Consider the following 13,774-nt stretch of genomic DNA (forward strand, 5'->3'; position numbering starts at 1 on the left):
TGGAAGTGCTTGGCACCAGACTTGACTTTCTTGTTTATTGAGAAGCCCAATTCGAAGAGGAGGTCGATTGTCCTTTGAATGTTTGTTCTGCAAATTACTGGGGTCTCCCCCGTGATGAGCCAGTCGTCCAGGTAAGGGTACCCTGGGATTGCCTCCCTGCGTAGGTGTGCTACCGCCACCGCCAGTACCTTGGTGAAAACCCTTGGAGCCGAAGCTATCCCAAAGGGCAGTACCTTGAACTGGTAGTGCCGACTGTCCACCTTGAAGCGCAAGTACTTTCTGTGCGCTGGGAACATGGAAATATGAAAATAGGCATCTTTCATGTCCAATGTTGCTATGTAATCCCCCCTTTTTTTTTTTTAGGAGGGGGATTATCTCTTGGAGAGTAGTCATGCGAAATGTTTGGGGCTGGACATACTTGTTTGCAGGCCGTAAGTCCAATACTGGGCGCATTGTCAAATCTTTTTTTAGCACAGGGAAGTAAGTTGAATAAATACCCTTGTTTACCTGGTGTCCCGGGACGAGTTCTATTGCGTCCTTTGCTAGCAGATTGACGATCTCCTCGAGAAGGATCTTCTGGTGCTCCAAAGAATGTATTCTTTGTCGTGGAGGATGGTTCCGGGGACGCTCTACTAGTTCTATGCAGTACCCAGCGGATTCTGTGGACAGCACCCATCTGTCTGATGTGATCCCTTCCCAAACTTGGGTGAAGTTGGAAATGCGTCCCCCTACTGGGGTTGCATGAGAAGGGACCCTGAACGGAGCGTCACTGTTTTGGTGGAGGCATGCCGCCTCCTTTACTGGGACTGCCTCTACCCTTACCACGTCCTCTTTTATTCCCCTGCCGTAACCCTGGGTAGACTGTTGGTTATTATTGTTCCACGGTGTACCCTGCCCCTGGGAATAGTTAGATCCTCTCTAGGAATTTTGGCCGCATGGGCGACGAAAATTACCATTCCCTCTCTGATTCGGGGGTTAGTTGGCCTAGGGATTTGAGTTTCTCATATTCGTCCTTGGTATTTTTTAGCGCGCCCTCGACGGCCTTACCAAACAGTTCCGGCTCCACCGGTTTATCTAACAAAGATGCTTGGGTTTCAGCTTTGAATCCATACTGCCTTAACCAAGCGTGTCTCTTGATAACAGTACCTTCTGCTATCAATCTGCCGGCATTATCCGCGGCATCAAAGGTTGCTTTTAAAATGCAACCGGAAACGGCTCTTCCCTCCGCCGCAACTCATGCCAACTGGCTTTTTAAGGGTTCTGGGGCGGAGTCTATGAGTGCCGCGACTTCTTCCCACTGATGGCAGTTGTAGCTGGCCAACAGGGTGGTGGAGTTGGCAAGCCTTGCCTGGTAGGCGGAAGTGGAGGCTACTTTCCTGACAAAACCATACAGTTTCTTGCTCTCCTTGTCGGGAGGAGCTTCGGAAGAGGACAAGGGTGTTCCAGCTCTCTTACGCGTGTAAGTAACAACCAGAGAGTCCGGTTTCAGATGCCCCCTTATATACAGTGGGTCTGATTGGGCTGCCTTGAAAAGTTTCTCAATCCTGGGGTTCACTGCCCTGGTGAGGCTAGGATTTAAAAGTGAGGGGTCTCTCCTTCTCTGAATAGACTTAAGGATAGGGATGGCCTGAGCAACAGGCCTCCTTTCTCCCACTAACTCTTCTGCGAAGTCCCTCTCCTCTCGAGCACCCTGGGTGTCAATGTGGAAATGTTCTGCCGCGGGACAGAACTTCATTCAGGAGAGGTTGATTGTCGACAGGGGAGTCGTTAATCGGGGGTTCTTTCTCTACCGGGGAATCTACTCTGTAGGTCTTCCTCTTTATCATCATCCCCATAGTAGCCCGTACCAGTTTGCTCTTCCAACATGCCCAAATCTGGATCCTCACAAAAGGCTGTATCCCCTTGATATTGGGAGTAAGGCTGTATATAAAAGGGGTCCGAAGACCGTGTTGGGGCTTCAAACCGGGACTTCTTACTTGGAGGTATTGGATCCTTAGAGCCTGAGGGTGCTGACCCGTCGGGAGTATAGGAGAGAAAGTGTTCAGGGTTCTTTGTGTAAAAATCTGCCAATGAAGACATCCTTGACATAACCCTGTCTATGTCATCACTAGACCATTCTCTAGAACTGGGAATGATCCTTTCTGGGGCTTTCTCCGCCTTATCCAGACTAGACTTACTGGTTTTAGCAGGTGTCCTTGGGATAACAGAGGACTGGGACTGGTCTGTCTGTTTATGAGGAGTGGGAAGTTTTTGAGGTGTGTGAGGAGGCTGAGACTGCTTCCTCTGTTTTCTCCCCTCCCCGTGGGCGGAAGAGTGTTTTCCCTGTTTCTTCGCCCCTCCGGAGCCTTCCGACGCCTGGCGTCGAGGTTCGGGGGTGGTGTCCCTATCTTTAGAACGTGGAGGTAGGGACTCGGGGAGCCGCCGTTACGTGGTCTGCGGGCGCCGACTCCTGGAGTGCGGTCTGGGGATGGAAGTCGGCTTAGTCTTCAGACGATCGAACTTCCGTTACACTGGGGAGCGAGGCACTCTTGGCAACAGTGGAAGATTGCCTGGAGTCATGCGGCGATCTAGATCGAGAACGCCCAGAGGACACCGATTCGGACCGTTCTCTATATGCCTCTTTCCGAGAACTCGAGGTGCGCGTCGAATCTCGGTTGGACTTCGTGTGCTTTGTGGAAGTGCTGTGTGTAGCGCTTGTGTCGCCGGGGGTCTTCCCCATAGCCGCCCTGCCGGACGCCCTTCCGAGGTCGGGGACTTGCGCTCGGCTGTCTCTTGACGCCACGTTGCCCTCGCCGTCTGAAAGTACGGCGTCACTGCCATCGCTGAAGGCGCTCTCCGCTGCCATGGCCTCCTGACGCTTGGCGTGGTGGACCCAACGCTTGATCGCACGGTCCTTAAGTGTTTTCGGTTTAAACCTACTACACGCTCTGCAGTTCGCCTCGGGGTGGTCCCTCGGCAAGCAGAGATTGCACGTGGCGTGCCTGTCGACCCAAAGGTACTTGCGGTTGCACTTGGGGCAGAATTGGAAAGGGGTACCCTCCATACGCACCTTGTGGCAGCGGGCTAGTAAGTGTAGGAATATATAAGAATGTACCTATATACCAAAAGAGTGTAGAGTATGTCCACCCCCCACTCTCCCTACTTGCAGGGCAGAGGCCTTCCAAGGCCCGGGCCGAGGCCAGAGGCCTTCCAAGGCCCAAATCCGTCATGCAGCTGTCGACGGTCTAATTCTTCTCCGGGCCGGCGTCGAGTGTGGAAGTTCGGTGACTCGACGTTGGGGTGGAGAAATGGGTAAATATTTAGCAAAAGTATGGCTAAGGCCAGGGAACTCCGCGAAATACTTCCGACCAGTATGGCGGAAAAAAACAATCTGAGGGTCCTACACGCATGAGGGATCATGGGTACAGTGGACGTCACACTAGGGATAGTATTACTGGCACGCCCTGTGTCGACGCCCATTTTCGAGTTTCGAAAAACAAACTGTAATACTCCGCAGCTTCCACTAGATGTCGGCCTATGCACAGCATGTGATCTAAGCAGATTCCACAAGCCTCAGAAATATATATATTATTGTTGCTCTTTGTTATTTTTGTTCCCCCTGTTCCCTTCCCCTTTACCCTTTTGGTGCTTTGAAACACAATTCTGTTGTATAAAGAGCCTTCCAAATGACCAATAAATACATTATTTTTAAAAAGGAAAGCCCAACACTGCACGAAAGGTACTGTGTGCTGTAAATGTGAATCACAGATGCTTTAGACAATATGGAAGAAAACAAGACTCCATAAAATAAGTAAAAACATAATGAACAGGGGTTCCCATAGTTGGAGCAAAAGAATGTATGAGGGAAAAAGGTTCCCCTCATTCAGGAGAACAGACACAAAGATCCAGGAGTCCAGCAAAAGGTGCTGGGGGGGTCTCACAGGTAGGGAGATGTTTCATTTGTATGCCAAATCCCTCTCTAACATCTAAAGTGTTATGACGCCTGGACCCATGCCTCTGTACGTCTTTGTACAGCTATTGGCTCATATACCCTAAAATTGGCTCATATACCCCGAAATTGCTGCCATGTCCTTTGTCTCTTCCTACCTGTAGTCTATAGTGTATTTCATGTAACAGCGAGTTGTTTCCTGTCCCCACAAAAGGCATTCACCATATATTCCGGCTGGACTCACACAGGCTTTGCGTGTAAGAACACTCCATTTTGTGCCCAAGGGTCCAGATACAGGAGCCACTTTTGCTGCCCCCTTCCCTGGGCTTGCAGATTGGGGGGCCCTGTAAGTGTAACTTGCAGAGGCATTAAGCTTCTCGATTTCTAGTCTCGAGTCCGACCTATGTACATCCCTAGTGGGATTGCTTATTGTGTCTCCAATCCATGGTGTCAATCCCTTCTTGTTCACCTTTGCAGTTTTCCTTTTCTTCCCGTTTCATTGTTCTTATTTAAATTGGCTTTTCCTCCCTGTTTACTCTCCTGCTGTATGCGCTTGCCTGTCCTTTTATATCAGCATATGAGCCCCCCACACCTATATCTAGGACACCCTGTGCACCTCCAGATACCAACAATGAAAATGGGACCACTATTACACATATTCCAGCAACCAAGAGTTTATCTAACAAGTTGTGCATGAACAATAAATGTATTTTAACATTACCGTTGTATCTTGAGATACAGCATACTCGATTGTATGTGCTCCACCTGCGTTCTCATAGACTAGATCAAATTTTCCTGGCACCTTCATAACTAAAACGAAGAAAAGAATACCGTATTAGCTACTTGAAATATACAAGATAAGGTGAATGCAATATAAGCAAAATGAAATCTAGATTTCTGAAACCAGATTTGCAAAAGGACTCTATCATAATTCAGATTCATCCCAAAACTCAGCGAGTGACAAGATTTCCTAGGATTTCTCTCCAGAACACTTTGGCATGTGGGGCTATGAAAAATATTAAATAAACATTAAATGGGAGAGAAATGGCTCCTATTTGCTGCACCTGCTAATACATTCTGATTCAGATCTCTGCATGTATCAAAGAAGCCCACTTAAAGAAACAGAATAGCTTCACTAGAAACAGATCCAATACTAAAAATTAAAAGGAAACAACCTAACTCTTTAATGCCTAAGAAATCTCAAACTGCAGATGTGCTAGAAGAAAGTTGACTCGATAATCAAGTTTTAAGTTTCCAAGCATAATCACTATCACAGCTTCACCAATGGCTTTAGTACGACAATAGTTACTTAATGAATAACCCAGCACTAAGGTGAACGGGGCTAACTCGCCTATTTGAAACCTAACACTTGAAGAAGAAAGGACACCTTCAAAAGAACCCCATCAGTAGCACCAGGGTAATACATTTAAAGTACTAGATTAAGCACAGTGATCTACCCATTCTACCGCCCTGCAATTGATTGAGGCATGCAGCATGGCCGAAGCCCTAGGTTTGAATAGGAAAATATATTTTGCTTGCGGCTACAGCCTGAAGTGCTGTAATGAATTACAACAAACTTGCACGAGCTGCATCAGCATGCTGAAAGCATGCTTTTGCAAATCTGTTTTGTTTTTCCAAAGTGTGTACATGTAAGCACAAAAGAAATAGTGATATAAATTTGGTGCATGGACAATGTGCCTAGCCCTCGGCAAGGACGAATGCCTACTCTGATTTACTCATTGGGGCATGCAGCATTTTCAGCTAATCTAGGGTGTTTCAAGCCTTCCACCTTGGCAGTTTCCTCCTGGGCTCCCATGAGCACTTGTCCATCCATACTTCAACTTTTATTTATGGAATTCTCTCACTGCACAATGCATATGTGCATTTATAGGAGCACTATGGATATCTTTTTGGTACAAGTATGGGAAATGCAGATACAAAAGATTTGTAGAACATTGTTAAGTGGCAGATGGTGGGTGGAAGTTTAATGTTGATACGCTATATGGAGAGTTTTTTAAAGTGATTGGTGGATACATGCGTGAATGGTTTAAAGTAGGCAATGAGGGAGTGTTACAAACATCAGTAAAAAAAAAAAGAGTAGAAGGGCTGTCTTGTGTGATGGTGTGCATGTGCAATCTGGGTTTTGTAATAAGGCACGGGCTAGACAGGGGAATGCAGAGACACTGGATAGTAATAAAAGGCAATGGATTATGGTGTTTATTGTATACTAGAGAGAATAATTTGACAGAAAATTGTTTGTGCTTTATTCTTTTTCTCTAGTATACAATTGTCCATTATTTCCATTAGCATAGTAGAAAATGCTAATGGAAATGTTGGAGAATCTTATTGAATACACATACTTCACTGGAAAATGTAAAGTAGATGGAGTCTATAAGCTGATATTTTACTTCTATTTTTGAACTCAAAAGGTGGTTGAAAAGGAACCTTTTTTAATGTTTTATTTTTGCATTAGAGGTCAGAGAGTAATGTGGGGAGGGAAATGAGGGAAGGGGCACCAACCAGAAATATGGAGGGGCAGATGAACAGGGGAAGATATTGCGCGTGCGTTTCTTCCAAGGTAGGGGCATGGTTTCTCATGCTGCTAGATTACAGATTCAAAAGCACTTCGAAATTGTTCCCCCCCCCTGCAGAGTGGTGTGTTGCAGTATATACAGAGTACTGTTGTCTTTGAAAGATATGGATCAACAGCCTCTTTTATCGCTTGCAAGGTAGGTGGTGGGATTTTTGTGTCCCACATAAGTAGGCTGTGTAGTTACATTATGTGTTGAAGAAGGTGAGGTAGAGGAAGACAGCTAACTACTTCCTGAGAAAGGAACAAACTCGCTGTGGCGGCGCATGGAGGTGGCCCCGTAGGAACACTGCCCAGGTAGTCCGCGACAGATTACAATGTCGCACTCTGTGCATTTCACTCTGGTAGCTTTAGCCTTTGGTATAAGCCTTTGGTACATTCCCAACAGTGGTAAAGAACTGCCACACCTACGATTCTCTCTGGGTGCTAGAGGTAGGCGCTTTCTCTATCTCATCTTCTGGTCCTCTTCATTGTCTTTTGAAGTATACTTCTTTCGATTTATATATCCTCCAGCTGGTAGTGGTGGTGGGTCTTGGGGAGGAGGGATGGCAATAGCTGATGTCACTTTTAAGATAAGTAGCAGTTTTGCTAATATTCTTCCAAGTATGTGCTGTGTGCTAGATTCTTAATGGATAATGAATAAGAAGAGGTGTAGGTGCTTCAAGGATTAAGAAATCCTTGAAGATAGGTGCCTTATAGTGGCTCAGCAATACTCGAGCAAATGGACCGAGTAGATGCAGTACCTGGGAAAAGTAAAAAAAAAAATATTTAAGAAAGTACTATGGAAGGAAGTTCTCGGTCTGATATCCAGAGAGAAGATGGTGCTATGCTACCTCTGTGCTCTACCATACAACCAGTTGCTGGAAATGGAAACAAATCCTCTCTGCAAGTCATGTTCTTCCCATAATGGAACCCCTTTCCCCTGTAGGTATGGCGATTAGGTTTTCAAACCTGTAAAAGCCACTGGGGAAACTGAGCACTCTGGGTTTTCATGACTGGTGAGGCAATTCCCAGAGCCCATTATGTTGTGTTACATCCAAAGATCCAACAATAATGTGTAGCAGGTAACCAGGACTGGGTATCTTAATCAGTCACTTGTGGAAGATTTATAAGTGCAGGTGGGAAAAATCTGTCTTGGTGACCCTCTATTCTAATAAGGTGTTCAGACACGGTCAGAAACTATGTTGGGCAGAAAACTGGTATTAGTCGATCTGAGCAGGAACGACCAAAAGTAATATCACCTGGATCAATGTTAAAATACATTAGCATTGATAGCATCCTCTTCCTATAAAGTCATTCTCTTCCTATAAAGCTCATAGATTAAGGACATAAATTGTATTGGTATTGCCACAAAATCTTGAATTTAAAAAAAAAGAAAGTATGGTAGATTTAATAGAATTTCAGATGTATGAAAAAGCCTAATCAAAGAAAAGTCAAATCTATCATACGGTACCATTGTAGCAAGCAAGGAGAGCAGGGGTTGCAGGGGTGTCCCTTGCACCTTTGTTAACTACAGCGATACCAGCGGTGTCCCCCGCTTCCTGTACAATAAAGTTGAAGAAAGAATCAAACAACAAAAATACATTAAAAACGGACCCTGTGGCGTCGGTTCCTATCCACACGTAAGGGAAGCAGTGTCGCTGGGAGATTGCGGGGGTTGGTGGGGAGGGGTCAAATAAGCTCCTAAACAGCAAAGGTTTGTCATGAGAATGCACACTGCACACTATAGGAAGCACCAGCCCCAGAGCAAAAATGACCAGAAAAGTGGGGAATCAAGAAAAACAAGTCTATTTAATAAAATGTATCCAACAATTCTAGATCCCCGCCTGCAACATAACAGATCTAAAAAATGGAATAAAAAATCTGAAAGTGAAAATGTGGCATGGTAGTTGGTCTGGTTACAGAACCCTGGTATATCTGCTGGGGTAGCAGCATGGGCTGGTTGACAACGCTTCAGAGAATTCTGTAGGCTCTTACGAGCCCTGTTAAAGTGGTTTGCCAAAGTCCCGTCTGTGACAAGACTTTAGAAAGCCCACCTTAGATAAACAGAGTTGCCCCCCTTCGGTTTAGCCTGAACTGGCCAAAGCTTTGATAGCTGTGGACGAGCAGGCAGGCTTAGTCGAGGAGAGCGGAGGGCTGTAGTGAGGCACACAGAACCCAGAGCATACACTTCAATGAAACTATTACATACTTGGATTATATAACAACTAGGTATTTATTTAGGCTTGTAGCATTCTGCTAGTACAATCACAAAAATATAATAGGAGAACAGCATTCATAGTTGGGTACTTCAGAATAGGAATAACAGTAACATAACATAATCAAACCTCCGAAACCTACATGCAAACCTTTTAAAACTTTTGCTAAATTCAACTAAGCCTACCTTAGAAAATCCAACCTTGTCTTAGGGTCATTACAGCTGTGATAATGCACAGAAGGGTCCCCATTAAGCTAGAATGGTGACTTCTTCCTGGGAGGTCCCGGTTGCACTTGTCTTCGGCGGGACGCCTATGTGTAGCCTGCCGAGGCTCCAGATTGTCTGTGAAGATAGAAGTGAGGGAGGAGTTTGAAACTCTGCTCTCCTTTGTCTTTTTGGTCCTGATTGGACAGCTAGACCAAAAGATGGACAGCTAGACCAAAAGATGGACAGCCACCCACACCTTTCTGTAAATTGCAGGGAGAGTTTGCACAGGATGAGTCTGGGTTCCTGTACCACTGGCCTGGATCTGGAAACTGAAGACAAGTCGACCACTGGAGCAGAATCTGATGAAGTGAAGACTGCTGCAGCTACCTCCAGCTACCAGAGATGCCCGATGTGTAACCGCTACCTGTGCTAACCCCTTCTTTGATGCGACAGAGGAGTCCCGGAGATGACACGACCCATAGACTGTTGGGACCAATCAGTCTGAAGAAGACCTGCATTTCGAGCCATTCCACAATAAGCTTTGACCTTCAGGGGCTGCGAACTACCAATACCCGGGTTCTGTGCAACGTCTTCCGAAGCAAGAATATTGCTGAAACTTTGGTGTACTCCTACTGGACCTACAGAGACATGATGCTACTCCCTGAAGTCCCCTCGCCAGAGTGCTGGACCGAGATAGGGAGGCAAATCCAATCAGCCACAACCATCCTTCATCTGTTACCTTGCAATGGGTGCCATAATCAAAGAGCCACAAGAAGCACCAAAGATTCCTTTATTGTGAGTCTTTTCTGTCAACTGCTGCTCCAAGTTCCCATCCAGTGTCCCGTCTTTCGTCACCACAACCAAGAATCCAGAGACCGGGTCCTTCATCGTGAAGGCATCCGTCTGCTAGCTCTTCTTCAATGCTGGAGGTACTTTGTGGCTTTGGGTAATACCTGAAGTCTTGTGTTGCTCCTGTGTGGCTAATGTGGCAAATCGTGTAGTTGGGAGATCGCCCATACTGTATGCCCAGGGCTAACACTGGAACGCCTATAGGGAGCCTTCTACGAAGTCCCTGAACACTTCCCCTAAATTCTGATACTCACTTGTCTGACGAGAAATCCTGTGGAACCGACTTTCCTACAGTTCTGCCTTATCGTGACCTGCCTACAGCTGGCTCCTGGAACCCCAGGGTCCCCTTCTGCCCCCGAGATCACTCATGCCCAGAATAGTCAAGGAAAGGATAGGCCTCTAAGAAACGATAACAAGCGTTGCAAAGTGCTTACTTGCTATAGGCTAGTGTTGTAACATTTATTCCTGAAACAGAATAAGTTAGTGTTACAAAGTTATTACTTATCTTTTGAGTTGCTTACTGCCCCTCTGAAAAGTATACTTCGTTATTTACTTGCCTTTGAAGTGTGTTGCACTCTTCTAAAAAAAGTAATGTTGGTTTGCCTACATATTCTTGAAAGAGAATAAGTAAGGGTGTTGGGTAAGATTTTCATAATTATCAACCCCAGAACCTTTTGCTTGGACTTGGTAATTATTATACCTTGTCCCTAGGTGAGTGGGAATCTTTTACCCCCTCTCACTTAGTCTTTTACTCTTTTTATGGGCAACCTTTTTAAGTATCGCCATAGTGTGTGATTGGATCTATAGTTCCCTATAACCCTGGGCTTAGGCTGGGTTGTCCCTTTGAGCTTCCCTTGTAGATTTCTCATTACTTCTTGGGTGAACTACTGTTCCCAATAAGCAAAGTGGGATTACCATCCCCTTTACATTTATAGTAGTGAGCCAGCACATCCCACCTTATGTGGAGTGCTGGGGAGATACATGGTAAATATGAAAAGGTATACATTGTAACATTTTTGTTACAATTGAAAGTTTACTTGAATGTCTGGGCACAGAGGTTTTACCTTAATGACTTTTTATTACTTGCAGGCTGTCAAATCAGCTGTGGTAATGCACAGGAGGGTCACCATTCTCCTAGAATGGTGGGCTCCTGTTTTTGCCATTTTGTGTTTGCTTGTTGCCTCTTAGGTCTTCTGCTGTTCTAGGTGGGAAAGACCCCGGTTGTAGGTGGGAAAGACCCCGGTTGAAGTTTTGTCTTTGGCAGAAATCCTTTGTATTCCTTGACGAGGCTCCAGTGTGTTTGAGAAGGGAGGAAACGAGGAAGTCCAAAACTCTGCAGCCCTTGGTCTTCCACCTTGCCTGAAAGGAACCCGTTCATACTGGGGGGTTGGCAGACATAATAGGACAGCAAGAGCCCACAAATTTGTAAACTGCAGGGAGAGTTTGCAGAAGTTATGCTGTAGTTCCTGATAAATACTCTGACCCTGGAAGCTGCTGACAAGTCAACCAATGGAACCAGATCTGAAGAGGAAGAAATGACAGCTGTAATATTTTTACGCCACTTGCGAGCCTGCTGTGCAACCGGAGCCTGATGTAACCCTTTCTTCCAAGTGACCTGTGGGTCCCATATGCGAAAACTTCTACCCAGAGGCTGGTGAGTTCCACTAGTCTTGAGAACACATGCCAAACGAAGCATCCCCTCAACGTGATGTGACCATATTGGGCTGCAAAACGTCAATACCAGGGGACCTCAAGCACAAGAGCAGTGCATTGTCTTCCGATGTCCGATTTCATCCGAAACTATGTTGGACTGCGGCTGGACCGCCAGAGACACGATTAGTATCTCTGAAGTGCCCTCACCAGAGTGCAGGGCAGAGAGAGTGACGAGAATCCAGGCGGGGATATTCATTTTCATCTGGCTCCTGTAAAAAGGTGCCTAATCCACAGAGCTGCAAGAAGCTGATAAGAATCCTTTGTTGGAAACCTCCCCGGTCAATGACTGCTGCCAGTTTTCGTTCATTTCTTCAGTCTCCAAACCAAGAACCCAAGGACCGGATCTTGTGCTGCTGCATCCTGGCGGCATCCACCCAGAAACTGAGGTACTGTGTCGGCTTGGGTAATACTTACCTTAAGTCTTGTGTGAATCCCGTGATGCTGAGTGGGTGATTCGAGTGTTTGGGAGTTTACCCATAACGAACCCCCAGATCCAACGCTGGTTTGCATACAGAAGCCTTCTGTGAAGTCACTGGACACGTAACAAACTCTAAAGCTAATACTTGTTGAAGAAGATATCCACTGGAACTCTGACTTTCCTGCAACTAAAACTGATCCTGACCCACATAGAGCTGGCACCTAGACCACTAGGGTCCCTCTTCTGCCTCAGAGGAAACTTATGCTATAGAGTAGGGAAGGGCGTTGATGAGGTTTCTGTCTTGAAAATATAACAAGTGTTGAAAACACTTATTTGTTAAAGAGTTAGTGTTGTAACTATGTCTGAAATAGAAGTAGTTCAATAAAAACTGTTACAAAAGTTTTCTTGCCTTTAAGTGTGTCTTGCTCGTTTAAAAAAAGTATGGAAGTTATTTTACTAGCACTGAATTGTGTTCCACTCTTCCTGAAAGTAATAGAGTTGGTTTCTAAAGTGAATGAGTAAAATCCTTCCCATACGATTTACCCATCTGGATTAGCTTTGTGCCCTTCTAAATAAGAGTTATTCGGTTTTGCTTGCCCTGATCTGCTTCAGTGCATTAGTCTTGTATTTAATACCGACCTATGCATTGCTGAATGCCATTCTTAAAAGTATAATAGGTTCCTTATGTAAACCTGCATTTCTTGCAGGTTTCTGTGTATTCGATTATTTTGGGCAGTCCGTTTTCATTTCTGTTGGGCCTTCGTCATGTGGGATCCCAGGGGACATGGTACGCTCCGCCAGCAGAGGGGAAGGGGAACATGGCTGAGGTGATTCTACCTCAGGTCCTGTCACAAGTCTCCCGCTAGCAGCCACCGGTGTGCAGGACTAATCAAGATAAGAAGCTCTGCGAATGGAGTGAAGGAGCTCTCTCTCGCTATCCCCCGGTGAAGCACATTGGGCATGCATGCCCTGTGCTGTGGTGGCTCGAGGGTGTGTGAGCTGCGCAACTCTGATAAAAACATAAGGGGCTGGTACGCCCTGCAGGTACCGGCGCAGCGTTGAGGGACAGAGCCCTGGCGCGTGTTATTTTCTCCATTACATGCAGAGGCTTAAAGGTAGGAGTGGGATTATGTGAGTGGAAGGAGCGGATAATTATGCACAGCGTGTGAGCTGGATTCCACCCCCCACGTCAGTTTTAGACAGGCGAGCTGGTCTGAGTAAGTCAGGTCCGTGGAGATTTAGCAGAGAGCAGCCCCTCTGCTCAGTGTACAAGTATTTCACCTTAGCCCGGTTGGACGAGCCAGTCTGGGCGGGTCCTGTCAGCTGGAAATTTAGGGAGAGTGGCCCCAGTTTCACAGTTGGTCACGGCTACAAGTGGGGAAAGAAAAAAAAAAGTACCTTACCTCATTACCACTCCGAGTGTCCTCTCATGGGTGCGTGTGTTGGTGTAGGGCCCTTGTGGGCGCCAACAAAAGAGAGAGAGTGGTCACTGACCCTTGTTACTGCTTTTACCCAGAGTGTGGCTGCAGTAGGCCCAGCTCTGAGCTAGTGTAATTATCAGTAAGAGATCGGAGGGCAGAAACCCAGGGGAGAGGAGTACTGTGGCCCGATACATCCCGGTTTTCACGAGAGCACCCGGGTCCCATTTTAGCAGGATTAGTTAAATGTTGGGCTGTGTATTATGTGTAGTGCAGCTTGTGGTAGCCTGCAGCTACTAGGGGAGGGTATTTTGTAAGGCTGGAGGGGCTTAAGGAAATACTAAGGAGAGGGGGCGCCAGCACTCCTACCCAGTGCAGAGTTGATGCTATTTAATTATTTAATTACCAAATGTGAATGAACTTGCTCCCATATACCACTCCATCCACATACTGA

The 13,774-nt window shown here is 46.2% G+C and overlaps 1 protein-coding gene across 2 annotated transcripts in view; it reads right to left on the minus strand.

The window, feature by feature from the left end:
• Positions 1–13,774, minus strand: part of COIL (coilin) — a 205,017-nt gene that overhangs the window by 48,554 nt on the left and 142,689 nt on the right. For both annotated transcript variants that reach the window (XM_069654949.1, XM_069654948.1), the window contains one exon: positions 4,650–4,738. In XM_069654949.1, coding sequence (XP_069511050.1) covers positions 4,650–4,738 — 89 coding nt within the window. The remainder of the gene's footprint in view (positions 1–4,649; positions 4,739–13,774) is intronic.

Source organism: Ambystoma mexicanum, chromosome 3q (genome assembly GCF_040938575.1).
Source record: "Ambystoma mexicanum isolate Mex_15411 chromosome 3q, UKY_AmexF1_1, whole genome shotgun sequence".
NCBI lineage: Eukaryota > Metazoa > Chordata > Amphibia > Caudata > Ambystomatidae > Ambystoma > Ambystoma mexicanum.